At 40.3% G+C, this 27,033-nt stretch overlaps 1 protein-coding gene across 1 annotated transcript in view; it reads left to right on the top strand.

The window, feature by feature from the left end:
* Nucleotides 1-27,033, top strand: part of LOC120534382 (leucine-rich repeat-containing G-protein coupled receptor 5-like) — a 214,445-nt gene that overhangs the window by 137,974 nt on the left and 49,438 nt on the right. The window contains exons 4-5 of the mRNA XM_039761931.1: nucleotides 1,714-1,785; nucleotides 25,501-25,716. Of these exons, the coding sequence (XP_039617865.1) occupies nucleotides 1,714-1,785; nucleotides 25,501-25,716 (288 nt within the window). The remainder of the gene's footprint in view (nucleotides 1-1,713; nucleotides 1,786-25,500; nucleotides 25,717-27,033) is intronic.

The following is a 27,033-nucleotide window of genomic DNA, read 5'->3' as shown; positions in this document are numbered from 1 at the left end:
TATAAAGACATGAAGATGTTTAGGTGAGATGACAGTAGAGTTTAACAAAATCTTGAAAACCAAGAAGATGCCTGAGGGGTGGAGAAGAAGTATATTAGTACCAATTTTCAAGAATAAAGGAGATGGAGTAACTACAGGGGTTAAAAGTTGATCAGCCACAATGTGAAGATATGGGAAAGAGTGATGGATGTCAGGATGAGATAAGAGGTGGTGATCTGTGAGCAGCAATATGGTTTCATGCCAGGGAAGAGTACTACGGATGTGATGTTTGCATACAGAGAAGGTCAGAAGGAATTGCATTGCATGTTTGTGGACTGAGAGAAAGCATATAACAGGTGCCAAGTGAGGAGTTATGGTGCTGTATGAGGAAGTCGGGAGCAATTGAAATATATGTGATGGTGGTACAGGACATGTATGAGGACAGTATGACTATGGTGAGGTGTATAATAGGAATAACAGCATGGTTCAAGGTGAGAGTGAAATTACATCAAGAATCAGCTCTGAGTCCTTTCTTGTTTGCAGTGGTGATGGACAGGTTGACAGATGAGGTCAGACCAGAGTTTCCATGGGCTATGATGTTTGCTGATGACACTTTGATCTGTAGTGAGAGTAGATAGTAGGTTGATGTAAACCTGGAGAGGTGGAGGTACACAGTGGGGAGAAGGAGAATGACAGTCAGTAGGAGTAAGATGGAGTACATGTACGCGAATCAGATAGATGGTGGTGGAAGGGTGATGAAGGTAGACAAATTTAAATACTTGGGTTCAACAGTACAAAGCAGCAGAGAGGTGACAAAGGAATTGCAGACAGGCCAGACTGTGCGGAGAAGATTGGCAGAAGTGATTGGTGATAGAAGAGTAACTGCAGAAGTCAAAGGGAAGGTCTATAAACCAGTCGTGAGACCAGCTATGTTGTATGGTTTGGAGACAGTAGCACATGATGAAAAAACAGAGCTGGAAGTGGCAAAATTAAAGATGCTAAGTAACAAGGCTAAACAGGATTAGGAATGAGTATATTAGAGGGACAACACAGGTACGACAGTTTGGTGACCAAGTGAGAGAGGCTAGACTTAAATGGTTTGGGTACATGCTGAGGGGAGATGAGGGCTACATCAGGCAAAGAATGTTGAGGATGGAACCACCAGGTTAGAGGAGAAGAAGAAGGCCAAAAGGGAGGTGTATGGATGTGGTGAAGGAGAACATGAAGGCAGTCAGTGTGGCAAAAAATGATGTAAAAGGCAGAGATAGATGGATGGAGACGGATGATCCTCTGTGATGACCCCTAAATGGGATCAGCTGAAAGAAGAAGAAGAAGAAGAGGCACTGTAGTTTTAAACACATTGTTTTTCATTTTTGTTTGTTTGTTTGCTATTTTTAACAAAAGCATTGAACACTTTGCACCAACCCCTTGCTGAATGAGTGTGTCCTCATTTGCCTGGGTCATCCTCATGTACATTATCAACAGTTCTGGGTTCAAAAGGAAGTAACTAGGAAGTGTGGAGCTAACCCAGACCATAACAGTGATCACAATATTATGTGCCTTCTATCTTTATCATATTACATTCCTGCTGGTTATTTCTTTTTAATTTTCCACAACTATATATATGTACAGAAATAAACTGAATCAGAATTTTCAGACCCCAACTCATCCCAGCCAGTTCACTTTTCTCAACCTTTTATTTTTTTTTTTTTTCCTCTTTCTTTTCTTTTACAGAATGCTCCAGAACAATCAACTGAGGCAGGTCCCCAGCGAGGCCCTCCGCAATCTGCGCAATCTTCAGTCTCTGTGAGTATCTTACTGTAAGGTGCCGCCAGCGAAACTGGAGACATTGCCCTTTCAGGGAGGAGTTGAATGGATGAGCTGACAGTCTGTGGCCCACTCACTGCCAGATTTTTTTTCCTTGCTATCAGTATATCACTCATTTCTTTGTCATTTTATCGCTTTGCTTACAGTAGACCAGCCTTTTAATTATCATATGAGGCGGGTGGGTAGCAAACAGGAGGATAAGGTGCTGGAGGAGAACGAGAAGGAGGAGGAGGAGGAATGGAGAGCAAAAGGGCTGAAATGGATGGGGTGCAATGCGAGCTTAGCTTTGATCATTCAAACGGAGCAGGACAGAAAAGAACACAGGAGCAGAGATAAGACGGTCCTGTGCAGATTACCTTTCAGGGCGGTGGGATTGCATTCTCTTGCATTTTCTTTTCTTGTAAAATACATGCAGAGTTTCCCCCTAAGAAAGCGAGAAAGGGCAGGTGAACAGACTTTTTATTGTTGAGGATACGGATTCTTCGACATCTTCCTCAAGCTTTTCCAAAGCATGTGACAGCTTGGCATATGGGGGTCTTTGTTGTAGACAGTAAATACTCTGAGGAAATAAAGCCTCCCATGATAGACTGCCATCTCAAAGTGGTGTCCAGTGACTAGTGGCAGAGGGGTAATGGACATCAAATGGATAAAGAGATAAGTGCCACAGATGGAAATGGGGTCACCAGAACTGGAGGCGAGAATGAGACGGATTTTTAAAGATATATTCTCAAAGATTTAGGCCCAATCCTACACGGCAGCAATCTTAGAACTGATAACTCCCACCCATAGCACAACAACTTGAGTGGCATTCCTCCTTAAAAATAAATGTATAAAAGTTGCATGTTTATAATGAGATGTTGTTTTAGGCGGAAGAAAAGAACAACTACTTCCACCTCACCTATCAGTCTGAATAGCAACATATTAGCTTTTTTCGTGGTCTTAGTCACACAGAAAGAACTCTCAACGTGGAGTTACCAATTAATATAAATTATACATCTTTGGGGTGTAGGTGGAGAACTAGAATATCTGGACGAGCCCACACAGCATGGGGCATGAATTTGAACAAAGGTCCCTAGAGCCGCGTAGTAGCAGCCCTAACCGCTATGCTACTACACTGCACTTTTGTTTTTTTTGGTGTTGCTTTAAAGTTCTTATTGTAATGTTGCCCATGAAAATATTTTACTGTTATTATTATTACTAGCCGATGCCCGCCGTAGCATACGGCAATGTAAGAATAAGAATGGAAAACGATGAGAAAGGAATTCAGTATAACAAAGGCTTAGGAAACCTCCGTCACAGTATAACGAAAATAGCAAGGAGCGAAACCAATGCCAATGGTCGAGAGAGTACCTTCCTCTAGCAGGCTACGGAAAACATAGACATATATAGATAGACACCGCATTCACTGTGTTGCCCAGTCGACACGATAAGTCAGCGTGTCCGCCCTATTGCGAGTGGTAAAATTGCCATTTAAACTAATACAGGTAGACGTGGAAACCGGGTTTTCTGATGAAAAAACAATAACGTTTAAACAGTATCGTTTACATACAACAGATTTTGGCGAATGGTTTACATGCAATTATTTATATCCGTTTATACAATAAATGCGTGCGTTTCCCATGGTCTTTGAGTTGGTGGGCGGGGCTCTGTGAGTTGGAGGCCGTGGCTCTCTGCCTTGCGTGCGTTCTCTGTCTTGCTTGCCCTTAGTCAGAGTTGGCGGGAGGGCTTTGGTGGGTGTGGCTCTCTGTCTTGCTTGCCCTTAGTTAGAGTTGGCGGGCGGAGCTCTGTGAGTTGGTGATCGTGGCTCTCTGTCTTGCGTGCGGTGTAAAGTCAACGTGGCTCAGAGGTGCATGTGGACTTTGCACAGGCAGCGGCTGAGGCTGTGTTTGGTGAGTTGTTGCATGCCTCGAGAGCGACGCTGGACTCGGGAGGATGGTTACAGTTGTCGTGCGTGGCTCTGTCGTGCATATCCCATGACGGGGTAGGAGGGTTAGAGTTGGCGGGCAGGGCTCTGTCGAGCGTATCCCATGGTCTTAGAGTTGGCAGGTTGGGCTCTGTCTTGCTTGCGCTCACTGTCTTGCGTGCCTTCAGTGTTTTGCGCGCCCTTAATGAATTATATATATAGATTATTATTTTAGTTTTTCGTCTTAATATTTGGAGGATTATTACATGGAATAATATGGAAACATTATGCAGGCAAGAATTAGCCAATTAAACTAATTAAGAAAAGAAACAGATTTATCAAATTATTAAAAAGAAAAAACAAAGTCCAAAGACACAAGGGGAGAAGATGGTAAAAAAAATAAAGACAAAGTTAAAAACAAACAAAAACAACTGTTAATTTACCAAATTACCTCATTAAAGTGAATCTGCAGTTCCATTTATACATCGCGTTCATTGACATGACAGGCCTCAACCGTTGCAGTCATGGGATTAAAGTAAACAAGAAATAAACTAAAAATAACTTTCTCAATACTTATTCAGTTTAAGAATAAATAACAGGAAGTGATCCCTGGTGATTCAAAAACCAAAAATTCAAAAATCCCAGAGCACACTTATGACAATGTCAATGCAGTGAGTCCCTGGGAGGCTCAGCTCGGTGTGTGCACCTCTTAGAACTGCAGACTATCCATGCAACTGTTTGACGTCACTCACCGTTAGAAAAGCACGTGAGATTTATAAGTCTTTTTGGATATTAAATAACAATAAAGCTAATAATGTACATTTTTATAGTGTAATCTTTAAACCATTTTGGCTACACTGTCTCCAAGGACAAGGTGGTGACACTTGATTCATTTGCGTGCTCAGGTGAGGTCATTTCACAGTGGGCTCGATTCCTTTATGCTCATTTCCTCTCTGACATTTCACTTGTCCCAGTGATGCCTCGTCTCCTGCTTTTCAATGATGATCACCCGAGCCTCTGTTTTTTTTGGTTGTGTCCTGAATCTGTTGTGGTGTGGAAAACAATAGCCTGGATGCATTTTGCAGACTGTGAGAAGCTTTTTGGCAGTGTGTTAGACAACCTCTGACAAAACGAACTTTCTTTACTACACAATAGCTGTTAAATTTCTTTGGATTTCTCGCCAGGCGTGGCTCCAGCCGGCAGACATCTCCTTTGTGGAATATTGGGTCTAAGGTAATGTGAGAGTGTTAAAGATTAGATGTATGTTGAGGGGACGAGGCTCTTTGGTGGTGTGAGTATCGTGTTTCTGTAGATTGATCCTCAAGAGTGGTGTCCGGTCTCAAAGCTGCACAGACAGATCTTGCCAACAGATATAGCGCCCTTACCCTTCTTGTCACTTAGCATCCACACTCTGCTTCCCTATTCACCTTCTTTCCTTTGGCTCTGTGAAAAGAAACTTTAACTTTCAGTTAATCACTGCTTAAACGGGAAATGGGAAGATGATTTGATAGCCCATTTGTTGTTTGGTCCAGACATTGAGTCCCATAGCATCTCAATCAGTGCCATTCCCATTAAAGGGCTATGGGGGCCACCACAGGTTACACAAAATTGAAGTAAAGGAAGAAGAGCAAATCTCCACTTTAAGAAAATTACATCTTAAAGTAGGAAGACTAAATCCTTGTTTAATCAAATGTACACCTTCAAGCAGAAATCCACATCTCCACTTTTATAAATTTATAAATTTCTTGTCGCCTGTTAAAATTTTACATGTCAGAATTGTTTAACCAAATTTGAATACAACTAATCTTGTCCTATTGCATAGCCCATCACTCATACATAAATTACGCAATAACATTACGATACATCCTTCTTTCAACAGTAATTCGGCCGGTGGAAGACCGGACTGCGTTAACGGTTGTAGATATTCTACGGGATATTGTAAGCTGATGTTTTCATCTTCCACACCATCACCACCCACTGTTTCAGCACAGTCTTTTGATACGCATTCAACCAATTTGCTGTGTAACTGATCGACAATTTTCGCGTTAATTCATTTGACTTCATCGTTTCTCTGTGATTGCCAGCATTTCTTCTGTTGATAACCCTTCAGGATGAAAGTCTTCAATAAGATTTGGACATAGTAAGTCCTCTCTTATTGGGAACTTAAAGTGAGGAAAACATAAAAATTGAAAGTGCAGGAACTGTGTCTGACAAAAGCATTCACATGAATGAGAGGTGAGAGGACTGTGAACGTGGGTTATTAACCGGAAATGGTTGAGAGGAGGGCGGGACTTGAAAAAATCTTTCCGCAATAGTCTCGTCTCATCTCAAAATTTTCTTTTATAATAGAGAGATATGTTTTTTCCCACTACATATGCACACATGCCATGAATGATCTCCCTGTTACATGTACTAATCGTTGTATGCTTATCTTTTTGTCTCAATAACTGTAGGTGAAGTGACATTTTTGCTTATAAAAATTGTTAATTAATTAGTTTTTCACATTTATTTAATGCTTTTCTCATAACTCAAAGCACTTTTCATAGTGAGTGGGGAGCCACATCAACCATCACTAATGTGCAGCATCCACCTGGATGTTTTGACGGCAGCCATTTTGTGCTAGGATGCTCACCACACATTTGCAGTTAGGTGGGGAATTGGTAAGAGAGAGATAGATGGCCAATTAGATGATTAGGGGGCCAGAATGACTAGGCCACGGAGAGCAATTTAGCCTGGACATTTGAGATACACCCTGCTCTTTATTCCCAGGGATCTTTCATGACCACAGGACCTTTGTTTTACATCTCATCCGAAGGATGGCATCATTTTTTAACAGCCCATCACTGCACCGGGGCATTAGGATCCACACACAGGGTAAGCAACCTCTGCTGGCCTCACCAACATCTTTTCCAGTAGCAACACAAGCTTTTCCTAGGTGGTCTCTCATCCAAGTACTGGCCAGGCCCGAACAGGTTAGCTTCAGGTGGATGACCTCTTCTGTCATTTCTACATGCTGTAACCCAAATGTATGCAAATGAAAGTCTGCAATGTGCATGTTAATCACATCTGAATTGTTTGATTTGTAATTTTAAACTGTGGAGTAGAGGAGTAAATAAGGAACAATGTGTCTTTGTCCCAAACATTATGGATGGATGGATAGATAGATAGATAGATAGATAGATAGATAGATAGATAGATAGATAGATAGATAGATAGATAGATAGATAGATAGATAGATAGATAGATAGATAGATAGATAGATAGATAGATACTTTATTAATCCCAAGGGGAAATTCACATAATCCAGCAGCAGTATACTGATACAAAACAATATTAAATTAAAGAGTGATAACAATGCATGTAAAAGCAGACAATAACTGAGTAATGTTAGCATTTACTCCCCGGGGTGGAATTGAAGAGTCGCATGGTGCGGGGGAGGAATGATCTCCTCAGTCTGTCACTGAAGCTACTCCTCTGCCTGGAGATGACACTGTTCAGTGGATGCAGTGGATTATTCATGATTGACAGAAGTTTGCTTAATGCCCGTTGCTCTGCCACAGATGTTAAACTGTCCAACTTTATTCCTACAATAGAGCTATATTATATATATATATATATATATATATATATATATATATATATATATATATATATATATATATATATATATATATATATAAACATATATATATATATTTATAGGGCACTATATTTATTGCATAGGTGGCACGATGGCACAGAGCAGCTGCCTCACAGATCCAATGAATTCTGTGTCCAGTCAAGCTACATGTTCTCCCTGTGTCTTCCTGAGTTACTTTAATTAGCCCCATATCACTGTGAGTGTGGGTGAGAGGGCCCTTTATTTTATATTGCGTACCCTTAAGTGCATGATCCATGAAAAACAGAATATAGTTTATCTGTTTGCAGCAAAGCCATCATAATCAATTTTATTCAATGCAATGGTTTATAATTTACTATAGTTGTTTTGCATTTACTTAGCACACTGCACCATAGATTTACTGAGCTGTGCTCCTTCTATTATGCTAAAAAAACAATGTTCATAAATCAAATATCAACAACAAAACAGATGGAAATTACTACCATGCCACTAAAGAATGTGCAGACCTCCCTGTAAGTCGCCATACTGCAATTCATTAATAAAATGTGAAAACGTCAGAAAAGTTGGAAAAAGTACCATAAATTCTCCATACATCTGCTTGCATTACACATACGGTCAGCGGGCAGGTGACACCATTCACTGCATTTCACTTTAGCAAACTGCTTTGAATGATTATCCAGTCATTTAGCAAGTCTGTTCCTGACTGAGTCTACAATGCTTTAAAGAAACTTTCACTATCACGACATGACCTGCAAAGTACCTTAGATGAACACACCGTGGCATAGCTGTAGCGTGGGGCTGATGACATCGAGGAACTGGATGGTAAAGTGTGATGGAGGAAGCTAGGGGCACAAATGGGCAAACGTATCAAGAATTGCACCGTCTAGATAAAGCACCGTGGGGGGAACTTCTAATATAATGACTGCCTCATTCATTTCCCTCCACTAACCTTGAAGGCAGCTGCAGAAATTAGTAAAAAGCTTATGAATAGTAGAAGTCACTATTTACATTCAAATGTTTACATGTTCTTTCTCATGAATTTCAGACTAACCCAGATTCAAGATTGTTGTAGTGCCTATAAAAAGTATTCACACCCATGGAGATTTTATTGTTATATAGCATTGAATCATAGTAGGATAAGTAAAAGATCTGAAGGAAAAGGGCTTGACTGGTGAGTAGGTGTAGGACTGAGCGGTATGGAGAAGGTTGATCAAGCACATCGACCTCATATAGAAATGGGAAATGATGATGAAGAGGAAGAAGAAGAAGTGTTGAATCACATTAGATATAATATGGCTTCTGTTAACAAATATAAAAACAAAGAAATTGGTCACATCCCCTTTCATATGACACCCCTAAACCATCACTGGGGTAAACAATTGGTTTTAGAAGGTCCATCACTGGGTTAATGAAGATCACCTGTCTGAGGTTTCAACTGATTGTGGTCTAAAGGCCCTTGTACCTTGAAGGTCTAACTTATGATAAGTCAGTATGGTGACCTAACCTACACAATGACCACATAAGAACACTCCAAGCAATTCCATGAACATGTGATTGAAAGTACCAGTCAGGGGATGGAGACAAGACAATATTCAAGTCACTGAATGTCCAGTTAAATCAATCATGAAGAAATGGAATCTGTAAATCTGCCGAGGAGGTTGTCCACAATAACTGATTGATTGAGCAAGAAAATGAGGGAGGCCACCCAGACACCTATTAGAACTCTTAAGGAGCTACAAGCTACAGTGACCTGGATTGGAATGTGTGTACACAGCAACTGTACTTCACCATTCACAGTTTTATGGGATAGTGACAAAGTGAAAAATGCAAATGACATCAAGGCAGAAGACACATGGGAGGCTGTAAAGTTAGCTGGAAAAGGGTTCTAGGGTCTGATGATACCAAAATTGAGGTTTTTGACCTTCAGACTAAACCCAATGCTTGGTTTAAGCCAAACACTACATATTATTAAAAGCACACTATCCCCACCATGAATCATGGTGGTGGCAGCGTTATGCTGTGGAGATGCTTCACTGCAGTAGGACTTGGAAGACTTGAGAGGGTAAAATGAATGCAGCAAAATACAGGTAAATCCTGGAGGATAACTTGATGATGTCTGTGAGAGAAGCGTGTGCCTTGGGAGAAGATTTGTCTTTTGTTAAGATAATGACCTCAAACATAAAGCCAAAGTTACACAGTAATGGCTTAAAAACAACAACGTCAATGTCCTGGAGTGGCCATGTCAGTCCAGATTTCAATCTATATGAGAATTTGAAAAAGGCTGTTCACTCACGATCAACAGTAAAACCAGACCGAGCTTCAGCAGTTCTGCAAAGAAGTATGAGGAACAGTGGAAGTGTCCAGATGTGCAAAGCTGATAGAGAGAAGGGACCTGTACACACAGACTCAAGGCTGTCATGGCTGACAAAGGAACATGTACTAAACAATGAGGGGGACATACTTATGCAATTCATTATTTTGTGTTTTTAATTTGTAATTTACATCACATTACAGAGATCTGTTTTCACTACAATGTTTCACTTTTGGCAAAGCCTCCAAAGGTGGGCTAGATGCTGCCTGTGGCACTGTACCAGCAATCCCTCCAAGGAGAGTCAGCTACATACAATAGACAAAGTGATGGCCTGAAGCAGCCATGGATCACTGGATCAGCCATGCCATTTGTTTAGTGTTACACAAGTGTGTGCTTGAATAGTGGAGCAGACAGTCAAAAAATATATAATTCTTTGGCATTACGATGCCAATACGTCTTACAGTGTCAGGATCTAGTGGTAAATCCAGGCATGCCATCCCATTATTTACTAAAGGCTGGAAGTCATTTTCAATGAATTCAGAAAGCACAACTTCCTTTATTATTTAATGAGCCACATCTGGCCTGCTCATTTCCATATGAGCAATGAGGATCAGTTCTGTGAAATCGGCTGCGTGTCATCATAAGCCCTCATACCAACACATACCGTTTAGTCCGAGTTAATGGCTACTTTCTTTTTGTTTATTCAGACATTATTAAGAAATGTGAATGTTACACTGATCTGTTTTAAGTCCAAAATTACACCTTTAATTGAAGATCAACCTCTGTCCAACACCCTTTAGGGGCTGACAGGCAGCTCCCTGTGGCTCTCTCACTCAACCTTTTATAAAGAGACAGATAAAAGGGGCTGTTGTAATTCTGGCAGGTTATTGAGACCTACAGGTCAAGGGTGGTTTGACCTTGCAACTAAATCCGTTGGCCATCGTCCTTTTCTTTATTTAATGGCTTTTGTATTATTCGCACAAGAGCCCATATCTAGCTCATTCTCCAATGCTTTTATGTGGTTTCTCTCAGCCACTGATGCTGAGTTTCCTTCCAATGTCATTCCAAACTCCAAGTGCTCTGATTAATGAATCGGCAACAAACTATGCCCCAAGAGTCTCCCCGTGTAATAAAATGTGAAATTTGAAACTCTGCACTCTCACTGCTGGTTTTGGATTGTGGTTGTTCTGAATGAGAACACAAGTTCTGAATCAGAAGACAAGTCTTCCCTTTTCTTTTATTGTGTGACCTTTTCTATAACCAGAGGAGTGAATGTGGGCAAGGAGACTGTGCTGTTAGCTGTGAAGCTGTTCTTAAAATTAGAGCAGAATGCTTACTGAAGATTACTGCAAATACTATTTAGAGACATACGATCTGAAAGGAGAGATAGATAGATTTGAAAGGCACGATAGATAGATAGATAGATAGATAGATAGATAGATAGATTTGAAAGGCATGATATAGATAGATAGATAGATAGATAGATAGATAGATAGATAGATAGATAGATAGATAGATAGATAGATAGATAGATAGATAGATAGATAGATAGATAGACTTGAAAGGCACTATATGATAGATAGATAGATAGATAGATAGATAGATAGATAGATAGATAGATTTGAAAGGCTAGATAGATAGATAGATAGACAGATGTGAAAGGCACTATACTAGATTTTAATAGCCAAAGTGTGCAGCCTTGCCCAAGTATATTTGTGTGATGCGTTAGAGCTGGAAATCACATATTCCTGTGTTTTTTAATATGTTGACCCTTTTGTCATTGCTGGCTGAAATGCTACTGTCCCATTGGTCATTTACACGACATCTCTAGGAATCTCTCTGTTCTCCAGAGTCAAGAATGTGTTCATTTTTTGTATGACTCTTTTGAATTGGATACCTGTAGTAACTCCTTGTGGGATTGGATGCATTCGTGTTTTTATTTTTCTTACCAGCACACAGCAGTTATTCAGTTACTCCAGCGTTTCTCAACCTTTAAGTATTTGCGACCCGAGTTTTCATAACAGTTTTAATTGCGCCCCCCCTAACATTTTTTTGAAATGTAGATGCATATTTTATTATACCTACTTAACTTTTAGCGACATTTATCTAATTCTATATTTATTGTTCTAGTATCAGAATGTAGTTTAAGTTAATTTGTTTTGGTTTCAACAGATTTTTTTTCATATTTTTGATTCTTGTTTTCTTTTTTTCACATCTTTGTGCCTCCCTTTTTGTTACTTCGCGCCCCCCTAGGATGGCCCACCTCACAGGTTGAGAACCACTGAATTCCTCACTTTATCTGAAACTGGTAGTGACTCTGCCCCTACAGCACAACGCACACTTCAATGAAATCATGGCTAAAAATCACATTGCAGTCCAATGGCAAGCCTTTTTTTTTAGTTCCTGTGTAGTTTACTGTGGTTTCAAAAATGGATGCTGGATGGCTTGTTGACTAATTTAATTAATGAAAGCATTCTGTTTATGGATATGACTGCATGCCTCTTTACTATTACAGGAGACATCACCAGCACCATCACTCGATAATGCTAGTAGATTCATTCATTCATTGCCTTGGCATCGAAGCCTTAATTAGAAGGGCGTCATCATAAAATTGACTTGACTAAGTGTTTACCATCAAGAAATTGAAACTTTTATTCCAGTTATTAATGATGTCCCCAGTCATTCTAATTCTACCACATTCTAAATATGAGGCTTATCTTACTATCACACTTAAAAATGTTAAGCAGATGTACAACAACATTGGCTTTTCAAAACTGTACGGCTTTGCTCTCATAATAATGTAGTGTCATCAGCTCATTTAGTATTTTTACCTACAATTAAACTCCAATCTGCGTATTTTACCAACACGATGCAGACCAACACAAAATAATGATAACTGATAACATTTATACAGTATGTTTTCTAACCTACACAAAGTGCTTCACATAGACAGTGGGAAGGCATTTCGACCACCATCAATATGTGGCATCCATCTGGATGATCTAACATCAACCATTATTGCACCAGTACACCCATCACACATTAGCTATTAGGTGGTGAAGGGGTGAGTGAGATAGCCAGTCAGGGACAGGGGATAATTAAGCCAATACATTAGGAAAACTTCTACTCTTTTTGAAGGAAGCCCAAGAATCTTTTATGACGCCACAGAGTCAGTACCTCAGTTTTACATCTGATTTAAATGAAGGCACCAATCTTATAGCACGATGTCCTTGTCACAGCACTGGAACACTGGGACCAACACACTTCTCCTAGATAGGCTTCCACCCAAGTACTAGTCGGGCCCGAACACACTTAACTTCAGGTGGATTACCTGTTCTGAAGTGCAGATTGCATGGTATTTATGATATCAACCCATTGTAAGAAAGGCGATATATAGCGTCCGACACAACACAGAGTCACACGGAGGCAAGCATAAAAATAAAACAAATATTTATTTTTCTTCAGCTGGAGGGCACATCTTCCCCGTAATCCCTCCAGCCACAACACAGTCCCAAAAGCGCAAGCAAAGACACACAACACACTTCTCTCTTCTACCTCCACTCCTCCTCAAGCTTTGTCCTCCTTCCACCAAACTCTGGCCACTGAGTGGTGGTCGCTGGCTCCCTTTATTGGGTATTGTGGCGAAACTAATGCCCAAAAGGTGCCAGCTGCTCCTGCTGCAGCACCCCTGGCTATGCCTGTGGAACCCAACAGGGCTGCACAGAACTCAAACCCCCATGAAGCCCTGGGGGAGTCTGAGGCACCACTGCGTCCAGGAGGAGATACTGGGTTTCCCACCCTTGTCCCCCTTGTACATATGGTGCAGGGGTGTCCCGGACATCCGTCACACCATCCATCCATTTTCTAAACCCACTTATAATATAACAACACTAAATAATATGTAGTGGTGAGTAAAACAGCTGATTTTTGCATGCAGTTTTGGGGTATTGATGGTAAATTTCATTGTGCATGCTATCGCAGAACAGAGAAACTAACTCAAAAAGGATGTTTTGGGGTTTTAAAAGCTTTTGAGGGTTGAACTATAGGCCCCATGTCGGCACCGGTATTTAGGTCCGCCCGCCCATTATAAGCCCCTTTCCTTGATATGCCAGGTAGATTTTTAAGATGGACCAACAGGAATGGACATTAAGCAAACACAGAGCTTACAAATGTATTCATATAGACAAAGTGCTTCTTTCCTGTAGCAAATTTAACAGTCTGTGATTTCATTTATTTTGAACGGGGGCATATTAGCAGATTTTTTTTTAAATAAGACTGAATGCTATTGCCATTTTGTTTGTCATAAACACTTGCTTTAACAGTAAAATTTACTTTGCAACAACAAGATGTCTTGAAGTCTTGGGTGGCACATCAATGTGAGCCCAAATTGCAATCTGCGGTGGGACTCAGAATTCAGCCCTGAGGTGCTAATTAAGGTGGTGCTGCGTGGTTTGTTTATGACATGTTTCTTATTTTAGTTACCCTCATTTTGAGCTCAGATATCATAATAAAAATGGTTCAAAGTATAAAAGATAAATTTGTCCCTAATAACAACATAAAACCTTTCACAAATGCCAACTGACCGTCCCACCATTGAGCTCTGCTCCCGTGACACTTGGCCCTCGCTTATCCCTTTCTTTCTATTTTGTCATTTTTTTACCTTCATGAACCGACACTATGAAATGAGAAGGGCCCTGTTTGCTGTGTTTTTGGATGTCTCCTTTTGGACTTCATCTTGATTTATTTTTGGGAAGTACCAATCAATGCCACTTCTGGTTTTTCTTGTCAATTTACCGCAATATAATCCCTGAAAACGGCCCGGCCCGCATTTAGCTACTCCACGTTCAACACCTTAGAATAATTCAAAGTAAACCCATAAAGATTTTTTTTTTTCTGCAGAAGGAGTAAGGAGTAATATAATGAGTAAAAATATCATGTGGGAAAATAGAATGGTGTTATCTAGTAGATAACACAGATAAAGGAAGAGTTGGGCAGCTTTAATCAACAAAGGCTGTTTCTCTTGGAAGTGTTATCAGGTATAATTGATAAGAATACATTACAAGATGTGTTTGAAAGCCTCATCTGGAGGTTTAAAATTGGACCGATACTTATACACCGATCACGTACAAACAGTAAATAAACTGCTTTTTGTTCAGCTTGATTCTTTTATAACTAAGATTACGGGGTGACTTACAGTACAGTACGTGAGGAACGGTGTATTGAAGTGTGCTATTGAAGTAGTTGGCCTCAAATTTTATATGATGGTCTGCTTTACAGTGAACAAAACAAAGCCTGCCTTATAAAATGCTGATAAACTCTTAACCGAGAAGCAATAGCAGCGTCACAAAGAGGCACAGCCTATCCTGGAAGCAACCTTGGACAGAATGTTACGACCACTAAACAGATTTAAAGTTGCAAATGTCCTTGGAGTTTGTTAAGAAACTAACCCATCCAAAGAAAACTCACTTTGATAAGGGCAGAAGCTGCCAACTCCATACAGATGGCAAACGGAGCCCCAGTTCATGGTGCTGTGTGGCAGTAGCATTCGCCTCAGTGCTGCCATTCTACCGCACCTTATAGCAGGGGTGGGCAAAGTCATTCCTGGAGGGCCGCAGTGGCTGCAGGTTTTTGTTCCAACCCAGTCGCTTAATTAGAAAACAGTCCTTGCCGATAATTACATTTCATGGCTTGTTAGTGCTTTAACACTGCTATGTCAAGTCATTCTCATATCCTAGATTTGTTTTTCCATTCTAAGGATATCATCCAAATACTTTGAAGTGTAAAACGGATGGGTAATTCTCAATCTTTCAATTTTTTCTCTTCTCTTTCCTTCCAAGTATTTAATTAAACCAAATAGTGCACGATAAATACACACAGGTGTAAAGGGTCACAAGCAAAATGTATCTGCTGGTTTCTTTTGTCATTTGCATCTTATTGCTAATACGGAGCAATTAAAAACCGACAATGCAGCTGTTTAAGACTTAAATAAGCAATAAGGGTTCAAAATCTTAATGAGAGAGATAACTAAAATGAAGCAGAAGTGTTTCTAGAGCAATAAGTGCTTCTTATTAAGCAATTGGGTTAGAACAAAAACCTGCAGTCACTGCGGCCCTCCAGGAATGACTTTGCCCACCCCTGCCTTAGAGTACTCGCTGCTGCATCTTTACACTACTGTTGCTTGTTTGTGACTAACTGACAGTTAAAATATTTTGTACAGGCATCAATGCATTTATGTGGAGAGACCAGACTTGCCACGGGACCTCAACGTGATTTTTAGCTGTGTTTTTATTAAGATGCGCATTTTGCTGTACGTGCAAAGCCCCTACCAGTTTCAGATGAAGTGAAGAATTGAATAACTACTGTGTGCTAAGTTCAAGCTCAAAGTTTACTGTCATGTGCACAGTAAAGAAACACATTTCTCTGTACAATGAAATTCTTTCTTTGTTGTCCACACCAAATGACAAAACCAACGGATAAAGATAAACGTAAATAATATGTAGCAGACAGATAATAAGTAACAGAGGCAGCATAAAGTATAAAAACAGAATAGAAGTATAAAGTGTAATTGTGCAGGTAGGTGTGTGATGGACAAGTCCAATACAGTTGTGTCAGGTAGATAGAATGAGGTGAATCACGGTTATAAACTCCAGTCAGTTATTTAGGAGTCTAATGGCCTTGGGAATCAAAGAGTTATTTAGCTTGGAAGTCCTGCATTTCATACTCTGTACCTCCTGCATGAGGGTAGAAGTGTGAACAGTTCATTTTGGAGGTTGGTGGGGTTAATGAGGATCGAGGCAGATCTCCTGCGGACTCTGCAGTTGTAGATGCTCTGCAGAGAGGGCAGTGGAGTTCTGGTGATCTACTCGGCAGACTTTACCACACTCTGCAGGCGTTTGCAGTCCATGGTAGTAATGTTGCTGTACCATAAGGTGATGCAGCCGGTCAAGATGCTCTCAACAATACAGCTGTAAATGTTGCAGAAGATCTTAGTCGACATACGAAACTTCCTCAGCCTCCTCAGAAAGTACAGCCGCTGTTGAGCCCTCTTGTCCAGCTGTGTGGTGTTAAGTGTCCAAGTGAGGTCTTCACTGATGTAGACACCCATGGATTTAATGCTGCCCACTCTCTCCAATTCAAGCCCTCGGATGAACAGTGGCCAGTGAGGTCTCCTCTCCTTCCTCATGTCCACTATCATCTCCTTTGTCTTGTCTGTGCTGAGGTTGTTGTCCTCACACCATGACGCCAGACTGTCCACCTCCCTCCTGTAGGACGCCTCATCCCCACCAGTGATGCGTCCAATCACTGCGGTGTCATCTGCGAAGTTTAGGATGATGTTATCTTTGTGGGAGGCAGGAGGAGTCGGTAGGGGCAATGAGGTTGGAATGATTTTTAAGAGCAGCCGCTGCAGTATAGCGGGGGAATCAGCTTTTGGATAAACAGGACAATTTTGTTAAGAACAAGGAAAAAGATGGGCATGATGGTGCGGTTGAAGGACTGCAATTAGTGAAGAAGGAAAGACAAATTTGTGTCTGTTAATGGGTTTACAAGCACTGAGAGAAGGTGAGCAAATGGGTGTGAGGTAGTGGGTCCCCACCAGGAATACGTCTGCATAGTCATTAGGTGGGATGTACAGAGCCCCACTGGGAATATGACATGAAAGACATGAAGTCAGGATGGCCACCGAGAGCTGGTATCTGTGGAACAAAGACTGCTAGGATTACACTTTGTCAGCAGCGCATATACTCTGTTGCCACTGAGCTCAGTGGAAGACACCTTGGGGGTCTACATGAGTGCCGGAGTGGAAAGCGAAGCAGTGCTGGCTGAAGCATAGGAGTGGGCATACGTTGTTCTAATGATGAAGTCCAGGTAATGTTAGTTGGAGGTTGCCTCTTCTGGTGTCGGTGAACTTGCTGTTTTCCGGTGTGTGTACTCTCCTGTGATGGGCTAAATGTAAAGCAGACTGTTATTTTGTGAATTTCCCTGAATTTTATTCCTTTCAAACTGTTTGATCATTGTATTTATTTATTGAACTGCCTTTTTGCGCAATAAACTTTGTATCCATCTCGGTTACAAACTACCATAAGTTAAATGAAGGGTATGCCACCTAGACATTGACCCCTGACAGTATGCGATATTTAAAAGAACACTTCCTTTCATTCATCCACTCATCTATTCATCCTCAAGCCCAGTTAGTCCGTTTGCAGTCATAGAAACTAGCAGCAGCAGGTGCAAGGGCAGGAAGTAACGCTAAGTTGGATTGCAGTTAAGTAAATATTGAGTAATAATGTTACTTCTCTCAAACATTTCTTTCTATTATAAAAAATATCTTGGAAGGCTTGGAAGGAGACGAGACGTGAATTTCTCAGAGACACTTTAACGTCCCGCGAGACAAGGCAGTGAGACAAAAGGACAGCTACAGTACAGGCTTTTAAATGTTCAGATCATGCAGCATAGCAGCAGCACCAAGCCAGCAACTGATTGCGCAAAGAGGAGGTTAAAAAAATTATTTGTTTCCCATTGTATCACCATTTAAGAGGGGGTTTCGGAGGAGCAACCGCATCTCCTTAGCGTGCGTTCAGCCCCTCTCTTCACAACACGAGAGGCAGAGACACGAAGTGGCTGGCACATAACGCGCCCCTTTAGGGGGTGTGCAAGCAAAGTGAACAGGGGGCAAAGCCCCCTAGTATAATAATATTACATTACAATTACAACCATTTAGCTTTTAAATTAAATTGATTCTAATTGAGCAAGTGGCTCAGCTTAAGAATTCACTCAAGTTATCATTCACCTCCCTTTATTGTTTCAAGTCCTCCCTGAGACATCAGCAACAGAGATGAAATGCAAAACCCCGAGCAAATTCCTTGGTCAAGACAAATGGCACCAAAATCTGGGATTTGCTCAGGGAGGGAAGAAATAACCAATGGCCCATATAGAAAAGTTGAGCTATAACCTCCATCACAGCTTAGCTGAGCGGTTGAAAGTTCTGTTTGTAATTCGATGTCTCAGGGAGAGGACGTGACTCCCTTAGCGATTCCTCCGCAGTGACAGTGTATGTGGGGTTGCCCTTGCAATCCTGAAGCATGCTATCCAAGTTTGGCTCCTGCTCTGTAATTAAAATATTTGGAATAGGTTTCGATTCTGACTCTCCGCAGTGCTTCATTGAAACAAGCAGCATTAGAAAGTGGAAGGACTATGTCGATATATATCCAGGGAGCAAAAAAGAGCTAATCAAAGAGAATGCAAATCATGACTTTTCAAATCTACACATAGAGTCTTAAATCCTTCTACAGTCTAGAATATGCTTTGAAGAAAACTAAATGTGAAATTTTGTTTCAGTTTATCAATGGAGATCGCACTGCAACCTCATTTGAGGAATGCAAAGAAACACAAATGTATAGATGAAGGACACAATATTTCCCTTTTTCTATTGATATGCTATTCCATTAACAATCCAGTCATGTGCACACACACTCCAAGTATGCTGCAGAACTATTTGAAAAAAATGAAAAAAATCACCTGTACGATCTAACATATTAGAGCAAACACAAGACATTCAAAAGGACGCCGATGTTGTATTACGTGCGTTCTAGTCTTGAGGTATGTCAGACTTGCCAAACGTAGTTGCTGATCTTGTTGCTGAACCAAGCCAATTTAAACAATTGAAAATCACTGGGCATGTTAAATTTACTGAATGAGTGCTGACCTCCCAGCATAAATGTCCTGGCCCTTTTTTGTTACAGTCAGTAGTGTCTTGCCTGACAGAGACTGTGCTGTACAATGGGTCTACAGGTACGATGAATTCAGCCCCAGTCTCTGCACTTTTTTTTTCTTGTTTCTGTTCTGTCGTTGTACATAAAATATGAGACAGGCCGACGAAACCCTTATTCCTCACCGCTGCATTAAATGCACTGTACTTCCAGATGTGCATTCCTTGGTCGTCAGCTGTCATTCACACACAGAGCCTGCCCACAACCTGTTTGATTTTATTAGAGGAAGTTGCAGACAAGGTGGAGTGAGTCATTGTGTATGTCACATTATGCGACTGCCTTCACTTTGTTAAGGTTATGTAAATGAAGGCTATGATTGAAAATGGCTAGAAAAGCCGCGTTATGTGACATGGCCTTTACACTCTTATTTCCAGTTATTTACATCTGTTTTGACTTGGTGGAGTTCTGTTTTACTCTATTTTCCCCTTTTCTGTTCTTTAATGTGTAGCCTTTGTCAGAATGCCTCAAATCCCAAAGACTTACCACCATTTCTAAAGTATTGTACTTTATAACTTCTTCCCATCTTCCCTTTAATATGTATAACCTCAGGCAATTATAGAGAGTAAAAGATAAGAAGGAGTTAAATTATACTTTAAATAATGTATTATTGATAATATTCATAAAATAGTAACAATAAGTAAAGTACATTTGAATATCAACAACCATAAAACCTGGTAAGTGCACACGGACATTAGGTATTTAAAATGTCTCTAGTTAAGTCATCATTTTTAGTCAGCTTTCTTAAGAACGGGCCTCACTCCTGTCTCAATATGTCTGCCAAGTTCTGCTTCTCATTGTGGTCTTCTTTTCTGTCCATGGTGTGTGAGATGCTCCTTCATCATGATGGTGTGTGAGAGAGAGGGAGGAGTAAAGCAACCAAATTTATACAAAATCCTTACACCAGTAGGGCGTCGTGTTACAGAATGGCCTCCGATTCAAACCGATCCCAAACAGCCATACTTCAGACTAAATCAGGGCACACAATACTTTTCACACCTGCCCCCAAAACCATTTGTTGAGCTGATGTTTGCCAGCTGGGTAGTCTGGCTTTCATGTGGGGGTTGATTGAGAGAGTCCTGCAGCGAATCACTTAGCAAACTGGTTTTATTCACATCTCCCTGATCTTGTCATAAAATTCCTCACTAACCGGACCCATTCCTAAAGTGAGGGGAGGGGGGGGGTTCAGGGGTTCTTTAAACATGTAAGCTTCTCTCCAATGAAGCACTAATATTAAAGTACTTTGTTCTAAGTTACAAATAAAGAATTACAAAATGTTTATGAACTTGTATACAAAATTTCACACCACAACAACATCAGTTATCCTTTTTCACACATCACTTAAATGTGCACTCTGAGTACATAATATGTTGGTACATTTTTATAAAGCACCTGAAAGAAATACTCCACCTAAATGTTTTTTGTTTCCTACCCTGTGTTGCTTGTAGCGATGGCAGAGGAAAATTTTTAATCTCATGTTTTCAATCTTGGCAGAAATCACAAAGCTTACAATACAGCAGGTTCAAATTGGAAAGGAGCCAATACTTAACGACAGCAAATGACATTAAAAAAAATCTCAGGGTAGTTGTTTTGCATCAACTACATATCATTTATCTAGTGTTATGCTTATATGTTATGCTAATTAATTTTTATATGACTATTTTTGGAAAATGAAAGTGATGCGCAAACGTGGAGTGCATTCAAGTGGGACCAAGCTTTTGAATTGAAGATTCTCCTCCTCCTCCTCCTCTCACTCATTGGTCAAGAATCCTGTCTTTAAATCAAAAGCTTAATCCCATCTGAAATAATTTTGGAGGGGTCTATTCCTTTAATGTAAAATCATATTTCATAAGTAAATGGATCCATCCTGTTATGCAGGACAGAATGACATGATTTACAGGTTAATCTGGGCAGCTTGATGTGCCTCCAAGTTTTTGTGCCCACACCTTGAGAAAGTGTCTACGTTACAAATGACACACCAAAAGCCTTTCACTTTGGTCTGAGAGGACAACCATCCACTTTGTGTAGGCCTACATGCATCATGCCTGATCAGTCACCATATTGATTATGGAATGCATATTACAAAAATCAAGAAACAAAGCGCTCGAGTGGCGTCTCAACACAACACATCCCAAGTGACAATGAGATGTGATCATCAATCATCCGAGAGACTGTGTTTGTGTGGGGATTGAGAGTCAAGGCGGATGGGGGAGTCACGTGATTATCTCCCCATCCCATTCACATCATTTCATTCACTTCATTATGCTCCGAGCTGAGCTCCACAGCTGACTCGGTCTTGCCGTTCTTTTTCCTTACTGTTTAGTCCTCTCTCCTTAACTGATTTATGTAAAGGAGAGTTGGGATCCGAGAGACTGTGTTTGTGTGTTTGTGTGGGGATTGAGAGTCAAGGCGGGTGGGGGAGTCACGTGATCATCTCCTCTCCCATTCACGTCATTTCATTCACTTCATTTCGCTCCGAGCTGAGCTCCGCAGCTGACGCGGTCTTGCCGTTTTTTTTCCTTAGTGTTTAGTCCTCTCTCCTTTACTGATGTAATGTTTACTAGACGCAGTACTTACTGAATAGTATTTTTTGCTTTAGTGTTTCTTAGTGTTTTTATATATTTTGGCTCCAGGAGGACAAACCAAAAATATTGCATATAAAGAAACTCTATAAGTCGTATAGTCTTCTATAGTATGTAGATACATAATTATTTCAACTACAGCGACTGCAGCGAAGCGCACGTGGTCTGCTAATTTTCAATAATATCTTGTTAAAAGAAGAAGTTAATCCAGCAATGCTGAAAGTGTTTTTTTTTTAATTTAATGAATGTCTGTGGTGCAGCTTTGAACATATAGACATGGATGTCTTTTAATGCTTAACAACCATCGTTATATGAGCTATTTTTAAAATGTGTAGTAAGTTTTTCATGATCTACCCTGATTGCGTCATTGATTTATTGCATGGTGCATCAAAACAGACTGATTAAAGGAGCAGAGGTGTATCACTCAATCTTTTATACCGTGTTTCATCCATCAGATTTGGGCGCCGATTTGCTGCAGGAATCTGCCTCTCCATTACTATGACTCCCTCAGCTCTAAGCCGGTCTGCTCTTGTAAAGATAATAACGGGTTTTGCCATACACTGTACTCTGATGAAGGCAGACGGCACTATCAAAGGGTTTTACACGCTTTCTTTAATAGCTGCAGCTGCATACAGTAGTAAAGCCCCTTATCAGTGTTACCCCACCCTCAAACGATAAAGACCTGGCACAGTTTAACTGATCTCATTAACCAGGGTGAAGCCCGGAGCTAGTGGTTACACTATCAACTTCTGTCTTACCTGTTTGCACTTTTGAAGTCGTCTTTGAAAATGTACTGAAGAGAAAATGGAGCTTCCTGGAGGACGAAAGTGTAGGGGCAATTCGAACATTCAAATGAAAAGAGCCCCGCTGGAGTTTAAAAAGGCACAAACTGCTTTGGTGTGATGTTCTAAAACAGTTCTGGTAAGAATGAGAGTGTGTGTGTGTGTGTGTGAGAGGGCCCAGTGACGGAGTAATATTACATGAAGGGCTCATTCAGCTCCAGCTCACTTGAAATGGAAAGAGCGAGTACAGGTTATTAAAAGACAGTGTGTAGTTCGTAAGGAAAGAAGAAGTGACATAGTAAGGTTTTTATATTCACAAACCATGGTGCCGGAGAGAGGTGAATTGCTACATGTTGATTATCACATTAGTACATGTAATAATCAGTAGTGGATCCAGCAGGGCAGCATTCACCCCTAAGCTCTCCCTAATGGGGGACCCACAAACATGACAAAAAATGTTGATTTTTAAACACATTACATCACCATAAGGCTATTCCTCAACATACTATCCCACAAGAAAATGGGTAAACACGAGTCAAAAACAGCAAGAAAGAGACCTCCTCACTCCAATTTTGATTCCCCTCACACACACTTAATTGCTTCAAGCCAAGCAACAACTCCAAAGTGAAAAGGGGGAAAGAGAAATATCGTCCATGATGATGAAAGTGGCTGCAAATAACAGAAAAAAGAGAGCAATGGATACAGATGAAAACTATAATGATGAGATAGAGACCTGAACGTGCAGATAGTGATGAAAGTGACAGTGTCAGTTGTCAATCACAATTTACCAGTGCTGATGATAGTAACATGACCCCCTCGTTCAGGATTTACTCTTGAGAAAGCAATTCTACCAAACTGTGCAGGTTCTAAAAATCAGACACCTACCCGATGTCATAACACCTCTTATTGATTGCATGCTAGCTCATTGGAATATCTGTGCATTTTTCACCAGGCGTGAGAGGAGCAACCCAATATTGAGCTCGCTCCCCAACTTCAAGGGCTTTCTACACCACTGGCGACAATATTCACCCTATTGAGCCTATTTAGTGCATACCTCACTTAGTTTGGCCAAAGAGGATAACCAATTAATGCCCAGAGGTTTATCTGTCACCCAAAATGTTTTGGCCATCAATTGCAAATTTGAGATGAATAGGGATAAGCTCCCTTAATTGGATTAACATCAGCAAAACCAATGAACTGGTTATTAACTTTCACCACACCAAAACGTCTTTATGCCTGGTCCCTATTCAGAGAGTAGATGTAGAGGGGGTCCACACCTACAAGTTCTTGGGGGTCCACATCAATGACAGGTTGAACTGGTCTGTAAACACAGTGGAACTGTATATGGAAGGGCAGAGCAGGCTCATCTACCTTAGGAGACTGCATTCCATTAATGTGGGTAATTACACCCTTCCCATCTTCTACAACTCTGTGATGGTCAGTGTGATTTTCTACTCCTGTTGTTCTGGGAGGGTAACGTCAATTCAAGAGAAGCCAACCAAAACAACAAGCTAATTAAAAGGGCAGACTCAGTTATAGGACACATTCTGGACCCTCTAGAGGTCAGAGCAAAGGAGAGGGTTAAAACAAAACTGAGTGCCATTATGAACAATGCTGCACATCCTCTCTCTGACACACCAACACTGAGGACCTTCAGGTAATGAATTATTCAGCAGAAGGGTGTCAAGAAACATGACGGGGGATCCTTTATACATAATAGGTATACAGTACATCTTGTTAATGCCTCACTGGACTGGGACAGTCAAGTCAGAAGTTTTGTTTCTTTTTAGTTTCTTCTTTGTTCAGACCAAAGTGTGTGTGTGTGGATTTATTATTTATTTACTTACTTTTATCAACCTATTTATGTATTTATTTATGAAATTGATTCTGTAAAAAGCCAAATTTGTCCCTCGGGATAATTAATGTTCTATCTATCTATCTATCTATCTATCTATCTATCTATCTATCTATCTATCTATCTATCTATCTATCTATCTATCTATCTATCTATCTATCTATCTATCTATCTGTGAAGCACGATTGAGAGCCTGTTTATGACATATTTTTTTTTCTTTTGCTTTTACCTGGGTTCATGGAGAAGGCTGCCAGTGCCTGCCATGATGTAATGCTGCACTTAGATTTTTACATCAGATCCATAAGCGCTCTCTTTTGGAGTAGCTATATAAAGCTTAGTTTTCTTTTCATGTTTTAAAAAATCTGCAACTGTGTATTTGGATGCTGCTTATGTATAGAGTGGGGCACAAGCACACACAAGTGCCACATGCTGTAGATGGCAATAAATTGAACAGGCTTGTAGCCACCAGCTATTAGAATGTAAATGTATTATTGAATCTAGTAGGAAACTTAGCTTTTCAACCTTCAAATCCCTTCACACAGGTTTAAGCTGCAATAAAGGACTTATTTTAAAAATTTAAATGCGTTATTTTCAGCACGATCATTCCATGAATATGAAAAGATGTTGGAAATCATGCCATGCCAAAAATGGGACAGCCACACCAAAAAGTTTTATTTTTGGTCACTTATTTCTTTTAAATCGATTCCACTAATTAGCCCACTTCTATTTTTGTGACAATTTTACTACAGCAGTAGTCAAAGCTAAAAATAAAAATATTCATTGAGTGTGAGCAGCTGCCAACCCAGTCTACGAAAGAGAAACACAAGCTGCCCAGGTCTAATCTTGGTCTTTCTTTCTTTCTTTTTATATTCTTCCAGGCGTCTGGATGCCAACCACATACACAGTGTGCCTCCAAACTGCTTTGATGGCTTAGTATCTTTGAGACACCTCTGGCTGGATGATAACTCTCTGACCGAAGTGCCACTTCAGGCGTTAAGCAGCTTGTCCTCCTTGCAAGCAATGACTCTTGCCCTGAACAAAATCACCCACATACCTGACCGGGCATTTGCTAATCTTTCAAGCTTGGTGGTCTTGTAAGTATTATTAATATCACTGGTTTTGTAAGAACTGTATGTGTGGAGGTTGCACATCTATTTCAGTTTTACTCCCACATCCCCCTAAAGACATGCAGGTTGTGATAACTGGAGACGGCAAATTATTGCAGGTAAATGGTGCGCCTGATGTCTGTTTCACATTCCAGCCGGGATGCCAGAAATATGAAGAGATCTGTACAATTTATGAACAAGATTTCTAAATTGGCAAAAATCTACATTAACACTTTCACTTTCTCCGTTGTGAATCGAAACATGGCCAAAGACTTCCTTTCACAAATAACCCAGACACTGTTGTTGAGATAAGCAAATTAATTCAATTTATAACATAAGGATAATAGGAGATGAATATATGCAAACATATAGATATATTTATAGACAAATGAACCAAACAACACAAAACATAAAATAATGAAAGCTTAGTTTAACTTTATCTCTCCTGTAGAAAAAGGCACAAAATGTATCAGTTCTATCTCTTGGCTTAGAACAGTGAAAGGCAACCTTTTTCGAGTTTTTGGCGCACTAAGTCCAAAAATTTTCTTTCGCAGCGCACTTGAGGGACTGCCCATAAATAAAGTTGTGACGACACAATCTATGGACAATCGCCAATAAAAACAGTTAATTTTGCAAGTTAGAAAGACATTTTATTAATAAAGGAATCAAAGGATAAATCTTAAATTTAATTAATGTGAACGTTGAGATTGTTTTTCAGCACATATGAGATTGATGCGAGAATAAATTTTCAAAAGGCAGACGCGCATTTCCTTGTCGATCATTTGAAGTCTCTCGCGTTTCTTAGACTTCATTTCCGTAAGTGTTCCGTTATCTGTTTTTCCAACATAAAATATATTTTTTTAAACATTATCTTTTTAATCAACCAAATGTTCAAAAACACTAGCAATTTTAAATATTTTACAAAAGTTTTCACGGCACCCCTAGAAAATTCCACGGTGCACGGTGCACCAGTTGCCCGACAATGGCTTAGAAGGACCTTTCCTGTCTTATAGGAAAAGGCACATGACTTATGAATCCTGATTTTTCATTTCATGAGGTTAGGTTGGATAATTTCTCTGGCTGGTTATGAATTTTCTGTTTCTGGCAATTGCCATTCATTTGCTTTCTGCAGCTAGCCTTTGTCATGACTCAAAAGTTCTCTTTTTCTCTGTATGTGTGAGGTGCTGCTTTGCCCTTTCCTTTTGGATTTAGGGTGAGTAAGTAATAATAGCCAAAGCTCATCCTTCACAAGATTATAATCTTTAGTTACAGTTAACACCAATCCCATAGTACATTACTTGGTTT

The sequence above is a fragment of the Polypterus senegalus genome, chromosome 8 (assembly GCF_016835505.1).
Source record: "Polypterus senegalus isolate Bchr_013 chromosome 8, ASM1683550v1, whole genome shotgun sequence".
NCBI lineage: Eukaryota > Metazoa > Chordata > Cladistia > Polypteriformes > Polypteridae > Polypterus > Polypterus senegalus.
The sequence above is the reverse complement of the archived record's forward strand: the minus strand, read 5'-3'. Positions and strand labels throughout refer to the sequence as shown.